General features: G+C 53.0%; 1 protein-coding gene across 1 annotated transcript in view; it reads right to left on the bottom strand.

Annotated features, from left to right (window-relative positions):
* Positions 1-30: 30 nt before the first annotated feature.
* ADCY3 (adenylate cyclase 3) overlaps positions 31-25589 on the bottom strand; it is an 83659-nt gene continuing 58100 nt past the window's right edge. The window contains exons 4-22 of the mRNA XM_055540768.1: positions 21308-21438; positions 20805-20916; positions 20481-20608; positions 19246-19404; positions 18328-18505; positions 14577-14705; positions 12581-12723; positions 12304-12465; positions 10930-11017; positions 9982-10098; positions 7488-7747; positions 7156-7221; positions 5627-5708; positions 4556-4714; positions 3914-4060; positions 3232-3351; positions 1764-1887; positions 1028-1152; positions 31-461 (exon numbers count right to left, since the gene is read on the bottom strand). Of these exons, the coding sequence (XP_055396743.1) occupies positions 279-461; positions 1028-1152; positions 1764-1887; positions 3232-3351; positions 3914-4060; positions 4556-4714; positions 5627-5708; positions 7156-7221; positions 7488-7747; positions 9982-10098; positions 10930-11017; positions 12304-12465; positions 12581-12723; positions 14577-14705; positions 18328-18505; positions 19246-19404; positions 20481-20608; positions 20805-20916; positions 21308-21438 (2613 nt within the window). The 3' untranslated portion in view covers positions 31-278. The remainder of the gene's footprint in view (positions 462-1027; positions 1153-1763; positions 1888-3231; positions 3352-3913; positions 4061-4555; positions 4715-5626; positions 5709-7155; positions 7222-7487; positions 7748-9981; positions 10099-10929; positions 11018-12303; positions 12466-12580; positions 12724-14576; positions 14706-18327; positions 18506-19245; positions 19405-20480; positions 20609-20804; positions 20917-21307; positions 21439-25589) is intronic.

Genomic DNA, 25589 nt, shown 5'->3' with positions numbered 1-25589 from the left:
TAGGGCTCTGGAAGGAACGTTCCAGTTCTATGACTGTGAGCCCTACTCTCTGGGTAAGCTAGAGGCACACTGAGGAATAGTATGGCCACCCTCAGAGCTCGCACATCCACAGAAAATGAAGGCTGAAGGAGATTTTTTAAACCTAAAGTCTATGTGAGTGTACACTTCCACAGCCTGGGTTGCTGGGACTTGGTCACATGTCCTTTTCCAAACCCTTTCTTTGATTCCCAAAAATAAACTCTCCCTCCCATTTGGATTCTTGTAGGGCTGGAAGCCATTCAGGAGTTGTCTACTACCTGGTGAGGCAGTGTGATTGAGGCGCCGTTAGGGAATGTGGCCAGCTTGTCTCGGCCCTTCAAGAAAAAGGTTAGCAGTTCCCCCTTCCCTTTCACAAAGATGGGCCCTCTCCTCACGAAGCGGAAGCCGTACTCTCGAAGGATGACTTGGGTTTCTTCCACCACCTGTAGAGGAGAACCGAGAGCCTGGGGTTAGAGAGTGAGCCTGGGCTAAGGGGCTTGGCAGCACCCAGCACAGTTCCCATACTCAGGCCCGCAGGGCTCCCCTCCTGTCCCCTTTGGCCTGGGCACAGATTGGGGGTGGGTTGGGGGCAGAGAGAAGGTTTGCCTAGCTCTTCTCTCTCCTAAAGGTAGCCTTCCTGCCTGCTCTCTTAGGAGGTCAACCATAGGTCATCTTGTTTGGCAACTTGTATCTTGCTTTTCTGTCCTCTTTGCCTTTTTTGTGGAGCTCTCCTGCCAGACCCAGTGACAAAGATCTGGTGGTTTTGAGGGGAGCACTTGGAGGCCTAAAATGTTAGCTAGTTCACACCAAGAGGCAGGATGTTCTTACCCAAAACGTAAACCTACATTTTGCAAATAGAGTTGAAATATTTCCTCCCTTCTACTGAGGCAGCTCTTCCCATTCTTGCTCTTTACTGCAACACTACCCACTTAACATTCTGGGCCCACAGAACAGAGGCCACAGTGCCCAGCAACACATGCACTGTTGTGATTCTGTCCCCTGGCCTTACCTGGATGTTGCCCATGACACCTGTGGACTCCATCCTGCTGGCTACGTTAACTGTGTTGCCCCAGATGTCATAGTGTGGTTTCCGGGCTCCAATGACCCCAGCCAGGACCCCTCCTTTGTTCATTCCTGAGGGGGAGTCACAAAATTGAGCTCAGCCACATCACAGAAGCCACCAACTCCTCTCAGTTTCCACCTGACTCCAGCCACAAAGCTCCTGGTTATATAACCTGATCTCAAGCCTGACTCTTGAGTTCCCAGAGGACAGAAATCAAGTCTTCTCATCCTCACTGTGCTCAGCAGATGTCAGCTGCCCTGCTGTGCTACGTAATTCAGTGCAGAAGTTGCCAGTTTCTCTTGCCACCCACCTGGTACTTCAAGTCTCCTGTGACCTTGCCCAGGATTGAGAACTCCCCTCCCCAGAAGTGTATGATGGGTGATGTTAATCCTAGTGGGCAGGACTGAAGTGACAGAAGATTCTCTGGAAAAGGAGACACACTGAAGCCCCAGCCAGATTCAGAAGGGAGGTCATCATAAACAGCCTGGGACAGGAATGGCTGAGCATCGCATTTTCCGTCTGATCACTGACCTAAAGACCCTTAAGCTTCCTTCAGCTCGAGAAGTGTGACCCTCCCCACCCGAAGTGCATCAGGTCTTTCCAAGACCCCTCCCCTGATTTGTAGAGTCCCCTGCTTGGGGAGGAGGCGCACAGCAGGAGAGGGCACGCTGAGCGGCCTTACCAATGCGCAGCATGAAGTTGTTGAAGGACTGGTTGTTGATGTTGGTGAGCGTGTCCTTCATGGCCAGCGCAAAATCAGCCAGATCTGCCAGGTGCTGCCAGCGCTCCTTGTCTGACTTCTCCTCCTGCACCAGAGAGTGGCTGTGAGCGCCGGGGCCAGCTGGGCGCCTTCAGCTAGCTTATAAACACCATCCTAGACATGTCTTTTTAAGGTCATCCATAAAATGGAGATGGCTGTTGGTAAAAAGTCTACAGATAACAAATGCTAGAGAGGATGTTCAGAGAAGGGAACCCTCCTACACTGTTGGTAGGAATGTAAATTGGTTCAGCTACCATGGAGAACCATACAGAGGTGCCTCAAAAAGAGTTACCATATGATCCTGCAGTCCTGGGTATATATCTGGAGAAAACTTTTAATGATATATGCACCCCAGTGTTCATTGCAGCACTGTTTACAATAGCCAAGTAGTCATGTATGGATGTGAGAGTAGAACTGTAAAAGAAAGCTGAGTGCTGAAGAATTGATGCTTTTGAATGGTGGTGTTGGAAAAGACGCTTGAGAGTCCCCTGGACAGCAAGGAGATCCAACCAGTCCATCCTAAAGGAAATCAGTCCTAAATATTTCCTAAAGGAAATATTCGTTGGAAGGACTGATGCTGAAGCTCCAATACTTTGGCCACATGATGCGAAGAACTGACTCATTGGAAAAGACCCTGATGCTGGGAAAGATTGAAGGTGGGAGAAGAGGACAACGGAGGATGAGATGGATGGCATCACTGACTCAATGGACACAAGTTTGAGTAAGCTCCAGGAGTTGGTGATGGACAGGGAAGCCTGGCATGCTGCAGTCTATGGGGTCTCAAAAGAGTCGGACACAACTGAGCAACTGAACTGAAGACGTGGAAACAAATGTCCAATGACAGATGAATGAATAAAGATGTGGCACATATATACAGTGGAATACTACTCAGCCATGAAAAAAGAAAAAGCCATTTGCAGCAACATGAATGGACCTAGAGATTATCACACTAGGTCCAAAAGACAAATACCATATATCACTTTTATGTGGAATCTAAAATATTACACAGATGAACTTATCTATGAGACAGAAGCAGACTCAGAGCAGACTTGTTGCCAAGTAGGGTGGGAGAGGGATGGTTAGGAGTTTGGGATTAGCACATGCAAACTATTATACAGAGACTGGATAAACAACAAGGTCCTACTGTATAGCACAGGGAACTATTCAATATCCTGTAACAACCATAATGGAAAAGAAAATGAAGATGTGAATATAACAATCATTTTGCATTTGTACCGCATGGTGCTAATTGGTGTGTCTTAGGGCACCCCTTCACACAACAAGAGTACTTCATGGCAGCTACTTTTATTACACCATTTCCCACCAATGATGTGTGGGCTGCCTCTCTCTTGCCCCCATCCATCTCCTCTAGCTACTGCTGGTTAGCTACCTTGTTGGAGCTGGTAAAGCCATTGGTGTTGACATCTGGGGTGACTCCTGAAGCTGCCATGTAGGTGCTACCAATGGTCTTGATCTTGGTGATGACACGGAACTTGGGATTGTCCAGAAGCTGAGGCCAGTGTTAAGAGAGAATTGTCAGCAGTCAAGGGAGATAAATGAGCCAACTAAATGACAGATCTGCCTTTTTTTTTTTTTTTTTACAACAAACCCATGAAGCATCTGAGAGATGTTTTCCTATTAAAGCTTCATTTAGCCAACATCTGCCATGTTATCCTGGGCCAATGTCCTGATTTTCTGAGCCTCAGTTTCTACCATATTAACACAGGGATAAAAGTGCCAGTCTTGAAGTGTTGAACATGTATGTAAAAGCATTTCCCCTGGTACACGTTATTAATACCTGATAAATGTTTGCTGAATCTGAATTTGAGGATAAGAGGAACCAGAGGGGCCTCAGAATCTTCTTTTGGCCAGACCTTATCCTATGAACTTGTAGGTGATTTCCCAGGCTCCCACCTGGGACCCAACATTTCCAGACAACTCCAGAAGGCCATGCGTTTTGAGGAGGAGTTTTTATGGGAAAACAGCAGCCAAAATAACTCCCAAACTTCTTGGGGTGCAGTCTGGAAGGGCTGGCTTTGTGGCAGGATGCGGGGGCCAGGATAGTCACTCACAGAGTCAAAATCTGAGATGATCTCATTGAGGAAGCGTAGACACTCAATGCCACCGTTATTGATGCTCTCCTCTGTGTAGAAGTCAGCAAAATTGGGCAGGGAGGCAAACATAACTCCAATCTCATCATAAGACTGGCTGTACAGCTCCTAAAGAGAGGCAGGGCCAAAGTGCTCAAAGACAGTCTAATGACATGCTACAAAAATGAATGTCCTTCACACCCATGACGTGTGCACTCAGCTTTTTAGACCCACACGTCTCCCAGACTATCCTGACTGAATTATTAGAAAGTAGCTCATTGCAACTTTGAAACCAAAAAAGAGCTTTGCTAGTTGCTGCCAACAGCCCCAACTCTAGGAACGAGGGCAGTGGGAAGCTGGGAAGTGAGGCATGAGAACCACTCGGACAATCAGAGTCGACAGAAAGGTAGGCTCCGCTAAGGCCTCGTCTTCTGAAACGGGCCTCACAGAGATAATGGCTTGCGAAAACAATGTCTACGGTGGTGCTTTTCACCTAAAGAGATTCTTTCGCTTCTAATACTGTGGTGCTGTGTAGGTCCAGCCCTACCTGGACCCCCAGGCCATGTCACAAGAAGACAAAGCCAGAAGACAGCCCCATGGCTCCAGCATGGGGCCGTGCCTCACCTCATCTCTCTTCTTGGACCCCAGGAAATGGCGTGCCACATGCTCAGGCAGCATGTTGGTGACCAAGGCTTCGTTCCAGCGTCGCATCTCATAGACACGTTCCTTCTGGTCGTGGACCTCAATCTTCCACAAGAACAGTGTCCGTGCCAGCTTTTCCACCTATGGATATAGACACAGGCAAGGTGTGTGCCCTAAGCTGGCCATTTGAGGGAGTTCTCGGGTGGTCCAGTGGTTAGGACCAGGTACTTTCACTGCTGTGGGCCTGGGTTCAGCCCCTGGTTGGGGAACTAAGATCCCATAAAGTGAAACAACAACCAAAAAAAGTTGAAAAATGGGAACTTGAGAGGTTCCAACATGGAAAAACTGAAAGGAAGATGGAGATGGCTGGATAGCAGGGAAATGAACCCCAGAAAGATTCATCTCATCAAAAAAGGCTACACCCTACAGCTGGGGTGAGGATTCCAGCCTCTGTGGTTACAGGAGGATGTGAGGGGCCTCCTGGGACCTCATTTTAGCTACAGATGGGCCTTGTAGGTGGTGGCAGCAGTGGGGATCTCAGTGCAGGGAAGAGAAGTCCCCATTTCCAGCAGGCTCCAGTTGCCAAGTGGCTGGAGGTGGCTGCAGTTCTCTGACAAGCCACTGGGTGGCTCCTGAGCTAATATGGAAGTAAGTCCCTTGTGTGGGTACTTCCCCTCCCTCTTCCTCTTTTTCCTTTTAACCAAACAAAAATTTCACCAGCTTCTTTCCCTTTCTGGCTCTGTAGTCAGTGTGTTAGTGACCCCCAGAGCCAGGATGAGTGGAGATCCATGAGCCCCTGGCCTAGGAAATTAAGAGATTTTATCCAGGCTTTGTGCCCTACCCCCAGGCTTCCATCAGCAGGTCAGAGCAAGAGGTAAGAACTCCTGAGGAAGAGACCAGAAAATGGCAGAGGTGGTGGCCTGACCAGGGTCACATGCCATGTGGGGTAAGGAAAACGGCATTCCCCAGGACCTTGGGTTCTTAGATCCTGGGGCTGCTTCTCAGGAGACCCTGAGAAGTCGGCACGGAAGGGGTGGGCGTTCAGGCACTCACGTGGCGGGAGAAGTAGTAAAAGCTCAGCATCATGACAAAGATCATCACTGTCATCGAGTACTTAGACGGCACCAGGGGCAGCCTGTGGGGCCCAGAGAATTCAGTTGAAAGTGCGCCATGCTGCCCTCTGCTGACAAGGGAGTTTTTATCCTCTCTAACGTGGCTATTCTGTTTCTTATCACCCCAGAAAACTTTCTCAGCAGCTTAAGCACCTTCATATCAAGTCCAGATGCCCAATGGGCAGTAAAAATTTCCAAAATCACTGGGTTTTTGTCTTAACTGCCAGCCAACTCCTGGAAAGTTCTGGCTGCACTTGGAATCCACGTCAGGCCTTCAGAGCTGCTCCCTGGATGTTTCTTATTAAATACCACATCACCGGACTGATCACAGCAGTAGCCGCAACCATGTAGGAATCTGGAGAAGGGAGAGACTAACGTCTCAGTGATGGGATGAGGGCACAGTTGCACCGTGCTTTTCTATAACTGTCGGCCATATTTTTGTGTGGAGCTGATTGGTATTATATGCATATACCACAATTTACATATCCTCTTAGTCTTAATTTCATTGGGGTTCTCCTTTGATTTAGATGTTTGTATGTGTGTGGCTATTATGAACAGTGCAACTGTGGACATTCTAGTACACACATCTGGGGACAAATAACATGTACATTAATTTCTCTAAGGTGTATACATAGCAGTGGAGTTACTGAGTCATAGGTCTATTTTCACCTTTACTAATTAACTCCAAATTGTTTTCTTAAATGGTTGTACTATTTATACTTCCACCAGGAATGTATGGGTTACCATAATCCATGATGTTATCAGCCTTCTTAATTTTTGCCAGACTGGTTGGTATGTGACAGTCTTTCCTGGTGTTCTTAATTTGCATGACCCTGATTACTTGAATGCCCTTAATTTATTAGTGCCTATTTAGACTTCTTTTGTGAAAGGCCTATTCAAGTCTTTTATCCATCTTCTCTGTTAGGTAATCTTTTTTCTTTTTTTTTAAACTTACCTAAAAGTCTAGTCAAGTCACTGCATCATAACATTCTAAAACTTCAGAGCTAAGACGGGATCTTGAAGAATTCTACTGATAACCTCTTCAACAGATGACACAGACTCAGGAAAACTGGCCTGCTGAGGCCCCACAGAGAACCACTGTGGTGGGGAAGGAATCCAGGTGTTCTAGTCTGAATGCCACAGGGCCCCTTCCTCCTCTGGCTTCTGAGGTCTGTTCCGCAGCTGTCACCCATGTGTCTTCTCCTTCTCTTTCCACCTCTCCAGCCTGCTCTCTATTCCACCCTCTAGACCGCTCTGCATTCTCTTCACCTCAGGAGAGGCCAGCATGGCCAGATAAGCACTAAAGTCTGCTCCAACCTCCCACAGAAACATGCTGACTTTTCGAGCTTGAACATCCCAGACAGTGTGCCTCTGGAAGGATGAGACCCTGGGGCTTTGGCCTGTTGTATTTTGTCTCCTGAAGAAAGGGACCAGAAACACAGGGCAGGACGGGAAAGTAAACACCCTTACCTGTCAGTGCCATTGAGCCCCGAGCTGGAAAACACCTGCATCTTCTCTAAGGCCACCATTGGAAAGCTGTCGGGACAGATAACAGCACATACTTGCACCCAGCCTAACACTGAGGTGACCTGGGCCTTCCAGTCCTCAAGAAGGGACAGGATCCGTCCTGGGATTACAGCCAACCCATCTGTGAGAAGCCACGAACCCTGATTCCCATACAAGCCTTTGATCAGCCCTAGAAACAGATGGCCAGCTCACTTCAGGCCCATGACCTTGAAGCGGGGACTAGGGAGGCGGGTGGGAGGGAGACCATGCAGATCTCCAAACAGGCTTCATCTTACTCGTGTTGCTGGAAGCGTTTGCGGTCGTAGTCATCAAAGATGGGGCACCAGGCGTAGATATTGATGACAGCCACGGCCCCCGCGATGAGCAGCATGAGTGTGAGCTTGACCATGTGGCTGACCTGCACCAGCATGATGGTGGCGATGAGGGACAGCACGGCCACGTAGTTGTAATACTTGGGGTTCTCCACACAGCCATCCTCTACCTGCATCTCTGCGGTGCCGTTGGTGGGTCCTGTGTAGTACTGGAGACAGCTGAGCTGGAGGCCAGGACCGTGAGTGGGTGAGGAGAGCATGGGGTGCAAGGGGACAGCAGACACCGGTAAGAAAAGGCTGGGCCGTGGCAGCTGCCACTTCCCATGGCTCCCTCAGAAGCCCCAAGCAAGGAGGGAAAGTTTACCAGGGGATAGTAATGCGAAAGTCAGTAATTTCTGCTAAGAGCTTTACCATCATCTCTTCTAATGATCATGAAAATTCTCTTGTGTATTCTGAGTACTGGTACCATCATATAAGGGGCTTCCCAGGTGGGTCTAGTGGTAAAGAACTTGCCTGCCAGTGCAGGTTAGACATGAGAGATGCCCGTTTGATCTTCCTGAGTCAGGAAGATCCCCTGGAGAAGGGAAGGGCAATCCACTCCAGCATTCTTGCCTGGAGAATCCCACGGACAGAGGAGCCTGGAGGGCTATAGTCCATGGGGTCGTACAGAGTCAGACACGACTGAAGCAACCTAGCACACAACACACACACGATCATATAAAACAGGCCACCCTTGGCCAAAGTAGCAAAATTAGCAGGTGGTAAAGCCAGACTAGGAATCTGGGGTTTAGGTTTCAGGCCCAAGATGCTCTTGCCCACATCACACTGTTGTCCTGGAGGAGCCATGGGCCAGCCAGTCAGCCACCTCACGGTTCACTGTGAGGGCAGCCAGTCCCCGCTCAGACTCCTTTCTGGAATCTGGTTGCCAGTCCCACTGCTGGGCAGATGTGGTCAATGGAAAGTGCATCCATAAACCGAATCAGACCTACTTTGCTTCACTCTCACCCCCTGGCTCTTATCTGGCTTTGGGAAAGCCCTCAGCATGTGACTCTAGCGCGGGGAAAGTCTTACACTTAGCCAGATTTTCACCCCTCCCCTGGTGACAGGACCTCCTGATGTCCTGCCAGTGTCCATGACCCTGCTAGATAGTGGTCCCCAGACCCAGACATCAGGTTTCAAGGGTTCCTGACATGCAGGAGGCCTGGGCTTTCTCTTCCCTGCACTGTGGCTCCAGCTACCTGGGCACATGTCAGGGCTCTGAACCCCATTCCTGTTGAACTTGGATCGAATGGCCTAGGGCTTCTCACCTATATGCTGCCAGAATAAGTCTCCCTGCTGAGTTTTCTCCTGTGCTTCAGTGTTAAAGAGGACAACGCAAATAAGGTTATATTTTCAAAAAATAGGACTCATAAGAGAGTGCACCTAGTGCTAACAACACTGGAGGGAGCTATGAGGCCTGGTGAGAGAATACCAGTGTCAGCTCTAAGCGCCCAGTGCTGGATAACTGGCTGGTGGCTGCCCATAACTGCCCCTCTGCCCCTTCACGGAACCTGCAGGAACTGAGGAGAGCAGATCTCACGTGAGCTCAGTCGCTCAGTCCGACTCTTTGCCACCCCATGGACTGTAGCCTGCCAGGTTCGTCTGTCCATGGAGATTCTCCAGGCAAGAACACTGGAGTGGATTGCCATACCCTCCAGGGGATCTTCCCAGTCCAGGGATCGAACCGAGGTCTCCCGCATTGCAGGCAGATTCTTTACCATCGGAGCCATCAGGGAAGCCCCAACAGAGAAGTAAATCTGCCACCAGCCTCCTGGGCTCAGTGAGGCAGCCGTCCCCGGTGACCCACCTCTGGAAGGTCTGGCCTCGCTCAGATGGATGAAGGCCCAACAGGAGTGCTCCTCTCGGGGAGCAGGTTTGCCTCCCTTGTCCTGCTGGACACCTGGCACTAGACTCACTAGGGGACACTTAAGACACGAAGAAAGCTTAGAGTACAGGGCCCCTGAGCAGTGAGACATGGAGGAAGAAAAGACAGGACGGGTTCAGAACTGCTTCAGTTCTCCACTGTGTTGCTAGCTGGCTGTGTGACCTAAAATAACTGAATTAACCTCTCTAAGCATCATTTTTTCACACGAAACTACAGATGATCCCGACCTCTTGGGATTATTATACGGATTAAATGAATCAACCTGCGTAAAGCCCCCAGCACAGGTCCTGGAGCTGGGCTCCTGGATGCGGGGAGAGCAAGGAGCTGGGCCAGGGAGAGAAGCAGTCTGGGAGGTACCCTGGGGAGATGACCCCGCTGGTGGGGATGATCAGTTAGGAACTCAAGCGCCACTCAAACCTGTGTCTAGCAGCCAGTGTGGATAGCTGGGGGGACAGGATGGGCTGGCAACTGCTCATGCAGGTCAATTCAGAACCCTCTGAGAGCGGGCGTCCCTTCAGGACAGTGGGGGCTCACCATGTCCACCACGTTTGCCATGACAAGAATGAAGATGGCCAGCATGGCCCAGGTGTTCCTGGCCCAGCGCGTCCGGTCAATCCAAGTAGAGAAGGCCACAAGCTTCTTAGGAAAGGCCTATAAGCATGGAATTTCAAGGGCCTTGAGCCTTGACAGCTTTCTCCTCCGTAAACATGGCTGCTAATCACTCTGCTTGCTCCCACACTTCCCAGGAACCTGGGAAGCAGTACTGTGCGTGTGCATCAACCAAAACCCGACTGCGGCAGAACTGAGAAGGCACGTGGTCCCAGCTCAGCCTGCCAGTGCTGCTGACGGTGTGGGTGGCACACCGTGACCCAGGTATCAGAGCCCTTCCCAGAGCTGCTCAGGCATCAGCCCGGAGCCTGTGGGTGGCCCTCCAGCAGCAGTCCACTCCTGGCCTCTGGGTGGTGAAGCCAGGTCAGGGGAGTTTCCAGGGCCAGCTGACTTTGCCTGGCCCCTCCTGCCTTCCCTGGGTCAGTGTACCTAAAACCCCCAAGTTACTTGTGAGTTACCTGCTGGATTAAATTTCCTAAAATGCTGCTTTTCCCTTGTCATTCTGATCAAAACCTCTGCCTGGCACCCACTGCTTATAGGAGAAAGTCTTAATCCCTTGTGTCTGGCTTTGGGTCCTTTGCAATTGGAGCCAGTTCACCTTCCAGCCAGTCCTCTTCTGCTTTTCAACACAGGTTCCCATTTATCTTGATACAGGCTCTCTCACCCTCGCGTGCTCAAGGGCCTGGACCAAAGTGGGTGCAGAGCCAATAGTGAAGGAGTCTGTCCTGAGCGAATGGATGGTGCTGAGCCCTCGCAACAGGAGTCATCTACTTGTCAGGACCTGACAGCGCACAGCTCCGTCAGCACCCGCTCTCACCGGGAGTGACACTCACTTCCAGACGGCTCTGAGCCAGGAGGAGATGCGCTTCTTACCCGCGGAAAGATGGCAGCCAGCGAGCAGATTGTCAGGATCAGGAGCAGAGCCTCCCCAACCACAAAGGTCACATAGTTCGTCATGAGCCTGTAAGAGAGGACACGATGAGGAAGGGCCCAGGGGCTGGGGGTGGGGGGTGGGCAAGGGCAGGGGGCTTAGTGAGCTGGGTGGGGGGCCAGGAGAGCAGAGGAAGGGAGACAGAGGGCAGACTCTCTAAGTGAGGCCAAGCGTGTACCCTAAAAGTTCCATGTGATTTCCCCTCCACACAGCTGCGTGCAGGGTCTGGGGACACGCAACCCTCCCCAGCTGTAACTGTTCTTTAGAGGCATTTCCCAGAGAAGGGCAGACTTACAGATGCCCTGGGTAGATCCCAGTAAAATCTGGGATGGGATTCTTAGGAACAAGCCTTCTGCCATGTCACTATGATGGAAGGGGAGAGCATGGAACACAGCAGCTTATGGCCAAGGGCTGCTGAGCTGACAGTGTTCACTGCATCCCTAGACCTTAACCCTAGGTGCAAAGTAGACAGTAAATGTTTGTGGAGTAAATGAAAGAATTTGGTTCTCACAACAATTCTGAGTTAGCCAGATATTACTATCTTCAGATCATCAGCATCCTGATCTTTCACTTTACAAGGGGGCAAACTGATGCTCCAGGAGCCCTTAGTGATGTGTCCAAGTTCATAGAACAAATAGGCGACAAGCCACACCCCGAACCTAGGACTATACGACAAGTCCAAGGCTCTTTTAAGTTCCCCAAACTGTGATCAGAACAGGGCTCCACACCTCTCCCAGTGGGGAATCCCTGAACTGGAGCGAACTGCTGATCAGCTATGGGGAGAAAGCAAGGGAGAGGGCAGCCATCCTTCAGTTCAGGCTTCAGCAAGGACTGGGGCAAGGATTCCACAACACCCTGCCTTGCCCTGGAGGACCTGCTGCCGTGAGAGGAGACAAGTCTATACCCAGAGCCTGAAATATGTCTTTACTAAGATGAGCCAAGAAAGGGAGCAGGTGGGCCATGGTGATTGAGGTTGAAGAGCATCTCCAGCCTGTCTTCTTGTCCCAGCACCACTCAGGCCCACCCAGCCAGATGTCCATCCTCTGGACCCCTCCCTTCCTCAGCTTTCTCAGCCCTGGTGTGAGCTCCACTTTGACGCTAGTTCTATTCCAAGACCCAGGGGCAGACAGAAGGAAGGGGGTGCAGGGCACAGTCCCAGCATTCCCTGGGCTGCTCTGGGGGGAACAGCGCAAGGAACCAAGCCTGACGCCCTGAGTCAGGCTCCATCTGAGGCCTCCTCCCTTCAGGCCTCCAGCCTGGGTAGCTTGTCCCCTTCTGCCCTCCCAACTGTCGGGCCTGCCCTGCCCGCCCCTTACCAGGGGTCAATGAGGATCTCCACCACGGCCGTGCAGAGCAGGACGACGCAGGAGCAGCTGAAGGCAGCCCCGCTCTGCTTCTCCTTCTCCACCGAGTAGCGGGTTTCCATCTCGGGGTCCATGAACCGCATGGACAGGAGGAAGGTGTTTCTTTTCTTCACTCTGCAGTGCAAACAAGCCCCGTGAGACACATTTAAGAAGACTAAACTTCCTGGAGTGCGTGCCAGGGCTGCTCAAGGCTAAGACCAAAGGGCCGGGTGTCCACGGGGCCGCTTACACCTGGGCAGACTCCCGCTCGAGCAGCGCCTCGTTGAGTAGCTGGTTGAGCTCATGCTCATCCTCAGAGGCATCCACCACGCGATCAGCCAGGTCCTGAAGGCGCAGCCTCCGGCGAGGGTTGGGGAACGAGGGGTTGTCAGCCTGCAAGGCAGGGCAGCAGAGTTGGGGGGGCAGGCAGGGTGGAGCGGGGAGAGGTTGGGGAGATACACGGCAGTGTTGGGGGAAAGAGAAACAGAAGGGATCACAGAGCACCGCCCCATGGCTCTCAAAACCATCTCCTGGGGAAAGTCTTCCCAGTGGTCTCACGTGGCTCCATCCTGCTTGGGTCTGGACCCAAAGCCACAGGCCTTCCAGCTTTCCCTGAACTCACCCAGGCCCCAGGCCCCTAACAGGAGCTCTGCAGTGACCACCCACTAATGGTAGTGTGGGAAGCAGCCACCGGGCTCCTGAGCAGGAGACCTGGAGTCAGAGACTGCTGCTGGGCAGCGCGGTGCCAGCACCTCCTGCTATGAGGACGGGGGTGTCATACAGCCGTATGCATCGGCATTCTCGGGAATGGAAAAGACCCCCAGCCCTCGGGCTTAAGGGAGCTCTTAAAAGAGCTCAGATCTGGCTCATCTGAGGGGAGGAAGATCTGAGGGGGAAAGCAATGCAGAGAAACTAACAATCTTACTGCTAGTGGGGTGGTGGGGCTGGGGTGCCCCCTACCATTTTTATTCCTGGTCACAAAGGAAAAGCATCAGCTCCAGACACATGACTCCAGACCATGACTACACAGCCGTCAGTCCAAACGACAACTGGGACTGGGCTCGTTAGGGCTGTCTGGATGGGTCCAAGAGTCTATCCGGAAGCCAGAACCAAGATGCCCCGGGCTGGAGCTCAGGCATGCCTCAGATGGAGTCTGACCCGTATAATCCACGCTCCTCCAGCCCCAATTTCTTCTCTGTAACACAACACAGATGCTCTTTTCCAGCACCAGGAACCTCTCTCCCTGAAGCATATCTGAGAGCAATGCGACAATGGCTAATCGTGAGGACAGAAGAAATCACAGGCTGCTAATTAAGCCTTTGTGTCCTTGTTAGTGAATTACACTGCATTGGTATTCCACTTTCTATCAAGAAAATCACAACAAGGAAGAGTTACTGAGCATTGTGGTGCTCAGGAAAACCCAGTTTTTCTTCAGCCCCGTCCACCCTCTTGTCCTCCAGCACCTGGTCTGCAGGCACAGGGCAGCAGAGACCGGCGGTGAGGCTGACCAGCTCACGGCAGCCTCTGCAGGGCAGCAGAGACCGGTGGTGAGGCTGACCAGCTCACGGCAGCCTCTGCAGGGCAGCAGAGACCGGCGGTGAGGCTGACCAGCTCACGGCAGCCTCTGCAGGGCAGCAGAGACCGGCGGTGAGGCTGATCAGCTCATGGCAGCCTCTGCAGGGCAGCAGAGACTGGCGGTGAGGCTGACCAGCTCACGGCAGCCTCTACAGGGCCGAGACCCATCTCAGCACTTGCCTCTGTCAGTGGCTATACTGAGGAAGCTCTTCAGTAATGGACGGATCCTGGACAGGATCCTGAACTCCCAAAGTGGACCCTGATCTCAGGGGGACAGCCTGTTGATTCCTTTGGAAACCATCCATCTGAGCACAGGACTTGTGGGCTTTGGACCTAGCTAGAGAGGTGTGCACAGCCCTGAAGGCCCGCTTCCAAAACAGTCTGGTCCTGGAGCAGTGTCCACTGGTGTCCCTACTGCCCTCAGACCTACAGGGTTAGGGACATCAGAGCTGGACCAGGCCGTGGCAGTGGGCGCGTTTTCTGACCTTAGCCACCGCATCCCCAGTAACTGAAGAGGGGCCAGTGAGACCAGGTCGGGGGTGACCTGCCCCAGGTTATGCAGTTCCAAGGATGGAGCCCGGCTAGGGGCCAGGCCTGCCCTTCAGCTCAGGACTCTTCACCTTCTGCCTCCTCATCTCTGCCCATATCCCGGGGCTCAGCCCCACCCATACCTGGGCATCTTGCTCCTCGGGCTCCTCAGATATAGAGCCGCTGGTGTGAATACTCCCGTTGGACTCCTTGGTCTCAATGAGGGCAGGGGAGCTGGGCTTTGAGGAAGGCGGCGCTCCATTCAGCAGGGCCTGAAGCAGAAGGGAAGGGCCGTCAGGGCCCCCAGGCACTGCCAGCTGCCCACCCAGGTGAGGGGCTGGTCTACTCTCTGGTTTGGAATCTCCCCACTAGAGTTCAGAGGCCTCATAGCCTTAGAAATTTCACTATTCGTTTCCTCCTCCAGAACATCCATTTTAGAATGGATTAGTATTAAATTTCTAGTATTAAAACTTTTCCAAGCAGAGAAAGATCCTAGTATTAAATTTCTAGTATTAAAACTTTTCCAAGCAGAGAAAGATCCTATTGTTCCAACTCCTATTTCTAAGTAACTCAGGGACATAGAGCTTCACAGGGATCATTTATGGGGTAGAGAGTCCTGTCAAACGCCTTCCAAACGCCTGAATAAATTCCATAAACCAGTTTCCCCAGGGATTAGTATTTTTCCTTGACGGAATAAATGAGATCCTCTACACAGGAACACAGTCCACTCATTCATTTACTGAGTATTTATTGAGTAGCTACTGTGTGACAGGAACTGTTGTAACTTCTGGGGACACAGACACAATGTCCTGACCTGGGAGCCCACCTTCTAGTGAGGACAGGCAGACAGCCGTGAAACAAAGAATAAATGATTACAGGAGGTCCGAGAGCAGGGCCTGGAGAGGCAGGGGAGGTATGGGACACAGGGGTTCCCGGGAAGGTGACTGTAAAGGGGAGGCTGGGGAGGAGTCACTGTGAGGATCACATTTCCGTAAACACGTGAGAGAGCACGTTATGCAGCTCTCAGGTTTTGGGGAGCAGGAAGCCTGGAGTGGGCATGCATCCAGAGTGGGTGTGCAGCCAGAGTGGGCGTGCACCCGGAGTGGGTGTGCAGCCAGAGTGGGCGTGCACCCGGAGTGGGCATGCACCCAGAGGGTCTGAGCAGCAGCCAGGAGGCTGGCGCTGCCCTACTTGAGCGAGTGAGTGAAAGGGGTCGGGCGGTGAGGACCTCTTGGATGGGGTTCCTGACCTCAGGGGATCTTGGCTCTTCCTCTGAGTGAGACGGGGACCAAAGGAAGATGCTGAGCTGGGGGAGGGGGGTGACATGATTCACCCAACATCCCTGCAGGATCACTCTGGCAGCTGTGAGCAGACAGGGCAGTGGGGCGAGGGCAGGAGCAGGGGTGACAAGTTGGGGGACCACCGCGCTGACACAAGCACGAGACGACAGTGGTGCAGATGGGACGTGGCTGCCAGGGGTGAGACAGAAGAGGGGGCCTAGAGGTGCATCATGCAAGAAGGGGCTCGTGGAGTGTAGACAGGGGGCAAGGGTGTCTTCAAAGGTTTGGGGCTGAGCAGTTAAAAGAATGGAGTTGCCACTGATCGAGACTGGGAAGACCAAGGAAGAGTGGGTTCTAGGGTAGAGAGAGGTTTGGGAGCTCAGCTTTGGACCAGTGGGCTTCCTAGGTGGCACAGTGATGAAAAAAACCTGCCTGTCAATGCAGGAGACACAAGAAATCCAGGTTCAATCCCTGGGTTGGGAAGATCTCCTGGGGGGAGGAAATGGCTCTACCCACTCCAATATTCTTGCCTAGAGAATCCCATGGACAGAGGAGCCTAACAGGCTACAGTCCACGGGGTCTCAAAGAGTCAGACATGACTGAGCACGCATGCACACACACACACACAGATGGAAATTCACACGTGACTGGAAGTTTAGGGCAGGGATGCCACGGGGCTGAGATCGCAATCTGGGAGCTGTTGGCGACGGCATTCAGGACAACTAAATGAGACTGGCAACAAGGTCCATAGGGAGGGGAAACATCTTTCCAACACTTGGGAAGGATTTGTTGTGATAACTCTTCTCACACTCTCCTCATCACTCTGTTCAACTAAACCATGGGGCGAGGTCGCTGCAGATGGAATGGCGTCTGTCACGTGAGGCCCAGAGAAACCCTGTCACCTCTGTCCCTGCTGCTCGCTGTCACCACTCACACATAGATCAAGCGTCACCTCCTCTATCTTGTCCGTGCTCGACTGCTTCCAACTCACTCCCTGCTGAGCAGGTTTGGTGATCTGCTAGCTCGGCCTTCTCAGAGCACATCTGGAGCAGGAGAAGTTCTAAACTACCGTTGAGCTAATCATAAAGGCTTATGATAACTGTCCTAAGCTGTCAGCACAGTTAACACCCCCTGGGGGCTGACGGATGCTGCAGCACCAGGTAGAGAAGACAACTAACGGATACGATCTAAGCAGGCCAGTATCTTCCGTTCTCCGAGAGAGATGCACCACGGTGCTGGGCACGAAGCGGGTGCCTGACACAGATCTGACGAGCATCATGTGACAGAGGGTTCATCTCATAAACAACAAAGTCTACAAATCAAAGGTCCAGAAAGTCCTCAAAGGTGAGATACGAATATGCCGTTCACAGAAGAGAAGCCCCAGGCTGACAACCATGTGGAAAGTGTCCAGTCATACTAATAACTGAAGAAATGCGATTAAAACAGTGAGATACCCTGGCTTCATCTTTCAGATGAATAAAGAAAAAAATGAGTCAAGAACCAGCAAGGGCCCAGGGAGGGTGGCAGGAGGAAGGGACATGGGTTAAACTTACATTGTACAGAACCTTTAACCCAGCTTTTCCACTTTGAGACATTTATATTTTCCAGGTAGGGGCATCTAAGAAATAGCTGAAAGTCAACTTTACAAAATACTGAAAACTTGGATTGCCTCAAAATGTCAGTACACGTTTTGAAGGGAACAGCGTCCATGATTCCATGAGGAATGGGTCGGCTCATTCGTCTGGTTGGAGCATTCGGGAAGAAGTCTGACTCCCGTCCATGGGATGCTGTCGCCTGTGCTTCTGTCCTGCATGGTGGCATCCGGGTCCTGGGGTCCAACAACTCAGACCCCACTCCTACTCACCCGGAGCCTCTGTGCCAGTGTTTCAAGCTACACATCCACGAACTCAACTTTTCTCTAATTGGAAAACTGAATAATGAAAAACAGCTTTATAAAGATAAGCCAAGACCCCACCTGTAACCCTCTCGGGGGTGTCAGGTGCCACAAACAACTCCTGATTCACATGATGCACCATGAAAGGGTTGACTGAATAAGGAAACACAAGATTAGAGCGAACAGGAATGTGTGTGGCCGTCACAAAGATACATTCGACTGCTGCACTGTGACTTCAAGGTGGTCCCTAGGACAAGCAAATTTGTGGGTAATTTTTTTTTAAGGAGTAACATTTTAAAATTTACTAAAAACTTTTGGCCAGAAACTGTAAATGTTCCATCACTTCACAAAGGTCACTGATTCCTCAAATGATGTCAGTTAGCATCTTACAGAATTGCTTAGAAGAAGATTTTTAGTTTGTTCTAGGGAATATATTGAAATTCCGCATGTAGCACTCATAAAATATGAAGACACAAGAATTCTGTGACCAGGTCAAGGGTCATTTCCTGGGGCTCCACTTTCCACCCTGACATTTCCTAATTTTCTGCAGGACAGTTTTCTACTTTTTCTGAGTTCTTTAGAGCATTTCCTGTTGCTCAGACTTTACCCTTGGCACAAAATACCTTGTACTGCCCTTTGCTCTAACACTGCACCTCTCATGGTTCTGCCAACTCGTCTACAATCTCATATCTAGGCCTGGGGGGTGGGCGGAGGACTCACTGAGCCGTTGAAGCCGTTTTGAGCAGCTGTCTTCTTCACCTCTGGCTTGGAAGCGATGATGAGGTAGGTCTCGATGCCCTTCTCTTCCAGGTAATCACAGCGACTGCCCCCCTCGCCCGGCTCCACATCGAACTCTCCTTTCAGGCAGTCCATGGTGCTCTGGGAGATGTGCACGCGCCTGGGTTCCGATGAGAGGGGCCCTGAGCGCAGGCCACGCAGCCCCCAGCCCACCCGCTGCCCCCGGGACACAGCAGTGACCGGCGAGTCCTGCCACTAGCTGGCTGTGTGGGCAGCCCCGCACCTCCCCCTCTCTGAGCCTCAGCAGTCAATCCGTGAGATGGTCTGTCCTCCCAGGCGGCTGAGGATATCAGATGAGATAAGGAACTGAAGTCTGCTCTGAACACGAAGGTCATAAAGTCTGATTAGTATCTACCCGGTGTGAATCTCAGCTGTACCACCAGCTGTCAGGGGGTAGTAACCCATGTCTAGGGAGCCACTTTAGGGAGAGAATTGTCACTGCGTCTGAGGGAAGCTGCTGGACCCAGGCTGGGAAGGTTTGGCCACATCCCTGTCCATCCTGAGGACAGGGCCTGCCCAGCAGACCCTGACTGAGTCTATAAAGAGCTCAGTGAGATGTGCAGGTGCTTCAGGGCCTGTCAGGAGACTCTCCCAGCTAAAAACGCCCTCCACTGAGACCTGCACCCTGCAGGGGCTACGGGGACCTGGGAGCCTGGCAGCCCCACGGCAAGTAAAGGGGAGGTAGGACAGGCTTCTGCGGGGCCCAGGAGGAGGAGCTGCTCCCGGGTGTGGAGGCCTGGTTCTCCAAGGTCCCTTGTCCTTTGTCTGAGGGATGGCTGGGACGGTTCCCTCCCTCAGCCCCTATGCCCGTCCCCACCCTGGGAAGGAACACGCGCTCACCCAGGGATGCCGCCAGCCTCCATCTTGTTGGCCACGGTGACGTCGGTGGACCATACATCGTACTGCCAGCGTTTCTGGCCGAGGACGCCCCCCAGCACGGTGCCCGTGTGCACCCCCACACGCATGTCCACCCCAGTCTTCGTCTTCTCCCGCACATACCTGCCAGGTACCCACACAAAGGAGGGCGGGTTGAGCCTGCGCCTAGCCAGGCGGCCAACCCCTCCGCAGCCGCTACCAGCTGCCCCCCATGCATTCTGCCCACGTCTGAGTCACCCACTGCTGGGGTTACAGCAGGCAGCGGCCTGAGCCCACATTCAACAACATGTGTATGATCTGGGGGGAGACAGGGGGCCGGAAACAGCAGAGACCCTCTGCCCCCGAGGGACCTCCGACTGCTCTCATCCGATCACTCGTCTGTGCCGCTGACATCACCAAGCGCCTACTGTGTACAGGCCCTGTGCTGGGTGTGTGTGCGTGGAGGGGACCACCCCCGGCCTGAGACCTCCAAGAGGAGACAGACGTGAATTTCAGAATTTTGCCCAACAGTGATGGGAGTGGAGGTGAATCTCTAAATCCTGAACCATGGTCCCCAGGGAAAGGCAGTCCCAGCTTCTCTCCAGCCAGTCCTAGAGGAGGATGCTAACAATGGGAAACCACCCCCTTGGACACACGCCCAATTCCCAGACTCAGCAAGGTGCTTTGGGGGTGCTGATGCCACCCAGGGATCTCCAAGCTCAGGGTGCAGAGACCGCACTGGGAAAGATCCTGGGGACCCAGAGCTCACTGCCCTCAAGGCAGGAGCGGAGCTCTGAGCTCAGAGGCCAGGGTTCCAGGCCTGGCTCTGCTGCACATCAGTGGTCACTCCCCTGCTGCACTCGGATTTCCTGGTTCAAGAGACAGGCATGGGGATCTCTGAACTTATCTGTCCTGGGGGGGTCATGATGAGGAAACACAGGGAGAAGAGATGGGGGGACACTTGGGAGGAAAATAAAGAAAATGTGAGGTGGAGGCATTTCGTGATGAGGGCACCTCCCAGCAGAACAAACAGCATGGCCTGAGGCTGGAAAAGCCTCCGTCGGAGGCTGCACCCACGTCACACCCTGATGGACCTTCCTCGGGGGCCTGGGCTGCACAGGGCCCATCAAAACAGGCCAGCTCGGAAGGTGTGCTTCCCAAGGGGCCGGGACCCATATTCTGGGAGCCCCCCCATCTCTCGTCAGCGGTGCCCCACTTACGAGATGGCCTCCACCATGGCGAGCCCCATGAGGATGGAGCAGACAGCGTGGTCCTCCCGGTAGTCAGGCAGCCCACAGATGCAGTAGTAACAGTCGCCCAGGATCTTAATCCGCAGCTGGTGGTATTTCTGAAAGGGTAGGGTGTGGACTGGGGTCCTGAGGCCCCCCTCCTCGGCGAGGAGGGGTGAGAGGCAAAGACCACTGGGGAAGGCTGGGTGGGAGGAAGTCGTGGGAGCCAGGGAGGAGGGGGAGGGGCAGGCCCAGGCCACGTGGGTGCCCCCTGCCCCCCACCGTGGAAAGCCAGCTGAGGGGCAGGGTACTTACAGCCGCCAGCTTGTCGAAGCGGGCAAAGAGCTCATTGAGCAGCTTCACAAGCTCCTGGGCGCTGCAGGCTGAGGACAGCTGGGTGAAGCCCACGATGTCAGCAAAGAGGATGCTGCAGGGGAGGAAGGCCCAATGGTGAGGACGCAGATAGCAAGCCAGGCTCCACGCTGCCCACCGCCAGCTCCCACTCCAGCTCCCAGGCAGCCAGGTCCTCGCTCAGGCCCCAAAGTGGTGAGACCCTGGCACATCCAGGGCACATTCAGGGCTCTGGCCTCTAGCTTAGCTTGTCTGTGGTGTCTGTACAAAGACGAGCCTGGACCATACAGCCCATCTCAGCCCCCAACATCCAGCAGCAAGGCAGCTCCTGCAGGGGCTGAGGTTCATACTGTGGGGAGGGGGTGCATGTTTCTAGTCCCCAGGAAGACTCTCGAACTCCACAGTCCTCAGTTGACCCCCCGAAGCCCCCATCCAGTGCTTGGAACCCAGGCCCGTGGCTGGCGCACCTGACGTTCTCATGGCGGTACATGTACATGGTGTTGAACTGCTGCTGGTCCTTCTGGCTCTCATCCTTCTTCATGTCCTTCAGCATCTCGTCGGCCACGTGCTTGGGCAGGATGGAGAGCATAAGGTTCTCCTGTGGGAGGGGAGAGGGTGAGTGGGGAGGGCAGGGCCGGTGTGGACACTCTGGGAAGAAATGCCCCAATCCTGGTGATAGACATGGGCCAGGAACCAGGTGACCTTCCATGGAGACCTGGCAGGGCAGACCCCACGCTGGGAAGCAGCTGGAGGCCCAGGACAGGTCAGTTCCTGCCCTGAACAGGCTGAGTGTTGAGACCTGAGCGTCTTCAGAGCACTGATGGGGCTCAGAAACCCATGGAGAGACTGAGTGACTCGTTACCATGAAGCACTTAGAGCGGCGTCTGCACACAGCAGGTATGCCATATACCTTAGCTGCTCTTGTGTCGCTTGATGTGAAGTGTCACTAAGGCACCGAGACAGAAAGTGTCCCAGAAAGACAAGGTCTACACTTGTCCCGGGCTTCCAAGCTGACCACAGGCTGACAGATGACAAGCTCCAGGGGGTTTTCAGGTCAGCAGGAGACCTTCTGTCCCTCGGCCAGGCCCTGTGAGCTCTGTCTGGTCCAGGCATCATGATGAGGGGACACAAAGAAGGATCCTGCCTGCCATGCTCGTCTCAGCCTTTTTCTCCCCCTGACATATGCATGCGGGGTGCACAGTAATACAAGGAATCAGCAGGTGTGTGAGGGGCTGGGGAGGACATGCCAGGCTGGGAGGATCAAGAAAGTCCAGCATGGTGCTGCCTGTCTACTGCAAACTCCACAGCCCTTGCCCACACGGTCAGGCCTCCCCCACACCCTCGGACTCTGCCCCAAACTCTGTCCTCCAAAATAAGACTCTCTGGGCTCCCTGGGAGCCTTGGGGACATCAAGATACAATCTAGTCCTGTGCGGTGGCCGCTCCTAGCACAGCCTGGGCTCTAGGACTGTCAACCAGGGCCAGACAAAGGCAGCAGCTGAAACACAAAGCTTTGCAGCTCTGATGCCCCAAACCCGGGTGCCTTGAAGACAACAGAACGAGGAGGTCAGGGCTCATCTCTGGGGAGTGCCACGGGGGAAACTGTCACATTTTGCATCATATGCTTCTGTAGCTTTTTGCAAGAGAATAGATGAGTTCTGAAAGCACATCATCATTCAACGTCAAATTGTCAAATAATAAGACAGAGGCTGTGTTGTAAATTACGGCTACTGATCTTCATGTGCCGTGTGAGGCAACCTCATGGTTGACCAGAAATGGTTAAGCAGGCAGAGTCTACTTTAAGGCAGAGTCTGATAAGGGGCCTCCCAACTGGCACTGGTGGTAAAGAACCTGCCTGCCAATGCAGGAGACGTCAGAGACGTGAGGTTGATCTCTGAGTCAGGAAGATCCCCTGGAGGAGGGCATGGCAACCCACTCCAGTATTCCTGCCTGAAGAATTCCATGGCAGGGTCTACCTTAAGTCACTCCGATAAAACAGGTCTTAAATAAGAAGTAGGCATAGTGTACACAGAAGGGACAATTTGTCAGATGAGAAAAAATGCAACAAAGGGACTTGACAGAAAAGAACATTCTAGAAGGTGGAGGGCTGGAGCAGGAAAGTGGCTGAGTGGGCAGTGAAGGAGGGGCTAGGCCCATGTCACAATCCCAGGAGTTTTGTGCCAGCCAGGCTCTGCTCTCCTCCTCCTCCCACCACCTTCCACGTCTGATTTCACATCCCCGGATGGCTCCCACAGTGTTCTGCTCCGTGGTCCCAAGGCTTCCTCCATGTGACCCACTTGCTTTCACGGCCCCGACTCCCCCTGACTTCACTAGTGGCCCCTCCCAGTAGACAAGCTGGACACCATCTGCTTTTTTCTGCATGTCTTCCTGCCCTCTGCTCTGCTATCACTCTTTCTAGAACACCCTTCCTCACCGACCTGCCACCTCCCCAGAGCCCCCAGCCCCTGGCCAGGTGTGTTCACCCTGCTCCTCACTTACACCCACTTTACCAGCATCTTCGCTGATGCTGACCTTGTTTGCCCTTACATTTCAGAGATTCTAAACCCATTCCTGGGTCCTGGCCTCGACTGTGTGATGCTAACGATGGATCTTTCGGATAAATCCTCACACACATAGAAGGTTCCTGACAGTCACTCTGAGTCCAGGTAAAACTCCAACATTTCCTCCACGTCTCCTTGGAGGAGGGAGAAGCTGGGATCCAAGTGCACTTGCCAGGTGGGTCTCACAGAGGGCGCAGGGGTGGACAGGACAGGAGCCACCCAGGGTAGTCTCAGGGGCCCAGAGCGAGAGATATGGCTTGGCGTCCCCAGCAAAGAGGCAGAGCCCCACCCTGCTCTTCCTAAGATAGCAGTTGCTATATGTTTTGAGAGTCATAAGAATGTTCCAAGCCTCTGACCCATTAATGGCTCCTCTGGGAATTTATCCAACAGAAGTAATCCAAAAGAAATAAAAAGATTTATGTGCAAGAAGAACCTCACTGCAGCATCACTTACACTTGTGGAAAAAACTCTAAGCAGCCCAAATGTCCAGAAAATGGCTCATTAGATTGTGACACATCCTCTGGATGGAAGATTATGAAACCTTAAAAATGACCTTGATGAAAACTGTTACAAGGAAAGAAAGAGAAGCAAGACACAGAACTATTCTGTGAGGGTGATGCTGGATACACGTGCATCTAAATAACAGCAGAAGGATATATGCCAGACAGAAACGGGCGATTCAATGCGGGAGATTGAATTAGGAGAAAATTCCAGATGTTTTTCGAAACTGCTAAATGGTGTCATCTAGAGAAGGAGGTGGCAACCCACTCCAGTATTTTTGCCTGGAGAATTCCACAGACAGAGGAGCCTGGCAGGCTATGAGCCCACGGGGTTGCCAAGAGTCAGACACGACTGAGCAACTAACCCACCTCCATATGGCGTCATACTGCTGCGGCTTTTTTAAATTACGTTTTAAACTGGAAATAAACACAAAACTTCCTGTTGCCTCCAGCTGTGACCTGACCCCAGCTTGTCTATAGCTACCACGGTTTTCTTCGAAAAGGACAATCCCGGCAAGGCCACTGAGCTAGCTCCAGACTCCTGTGTCTGCTCGGGTCTAACCTGAGAAAGAAGACTGACGGCCAGGCACGAAACAAGCAGGAGACCACAGCCCCGCAGCGAAGGGAGGAGGGAGGAGGCGGTAGCCCTCCCTTAGGAGCCGTGAGACAGAAGCAGCTCTCTGGGCTGCCTTCTTTCTGCAGTTCTCAGAAGACAGCACCTTGCCTGGCGAATGGACGCTACTGACCAATATCACAGCTGTCCCTCTTCTTCCCTAAAACCTTCCCGCGTACCCTGTATTTTCACAAACATGTAAACTGCCTCCATTCTGCAGGTGCCCAAATCGATGTGTGGAGGATTAGTGGTAGTGGTTTGTTCCAGTTCTTCGGGCCTCATGGAAGACCCAGAACTTGAACCCAGGGCTCTTTGACTGATGGAATCAGGGGGTTCTTCTTACCCAAAGGACGCGGTTTTCTCACACTAACTTTCTCACCTGCATCAGATGTTGTTCTGCTACGAATGTGAAGTGCCCGAATCTTATCTAGTAAGGAGCTCACCTCGGAGTGAGCCCACCAGAACATTCTGTGGGCCCCAGTCCCCATGGTGCTATGTGGGAGGGTGGGTCCTCTGTGGGCGCCTCAGCATGGTGGCCTGGGGCACACCAGACCACAGCTGGACTCCTCCTGATGGTCAGCAGGGGAGGAGGAGGAGGGCTGCTAAGGTGGGTGCAGGAGAGGCCTAGGCTCAGTCCTGGGCAGGCCTCACCCCACCTTCCCCATGGGCTGAGGGGAGGAGGAGAAAGGGGCCAATGCTATGAGTTCGGCCTCAGCGACTGACAGTTGGCTCTGAATGTAACCAACAATGAGGGCCCTGGGATACTGGGTTACCCCAAAGCTGTGAGAGATATCAGCTCCAGCAGCTCCAGAGGGGCTCACTTAGAAGGGGTGCCAGCAGGACTCCCCTACAGAGCAGGTGCAGTGAGTTGCCACTGAACTGACCACAAAGGGCCCAAGGTGCCCGGTTACTTCTGGAAGTACTCGACACTGCCAGGAAGAGCAGCAACCTCTGGTGAGTCCTTGGGTGCTTAGGCTTTAGAAGGTTCCCTGGTTCAGCTAAGCCCACCTCATGAGACCCAAGTCTTCATGACCCCGAGTCTGGCCTGCAGATGGGGGCCTGAGGCTCACCCAGCC

This window comes from Bubalus kerabau, chromosome 11 (genome assembly GCF_029407905.1).
Source record: "Bubalus kerabau isolate K-KA32 ecotype Philippines breed swamp buffalo chromosome 11, PCC_UOA_SB_1v2, whole genome shotgun sequence".
Taxonomy (NCBI): Eukaryota; Metazoa; Chordata; class Mammalia; order Artiodactyla; family Bovidae; genus Bubalus; species Bubalus kerabau.
This window is presented reverse-complemented; position numbering and strand designations above follow the sequence as displayed.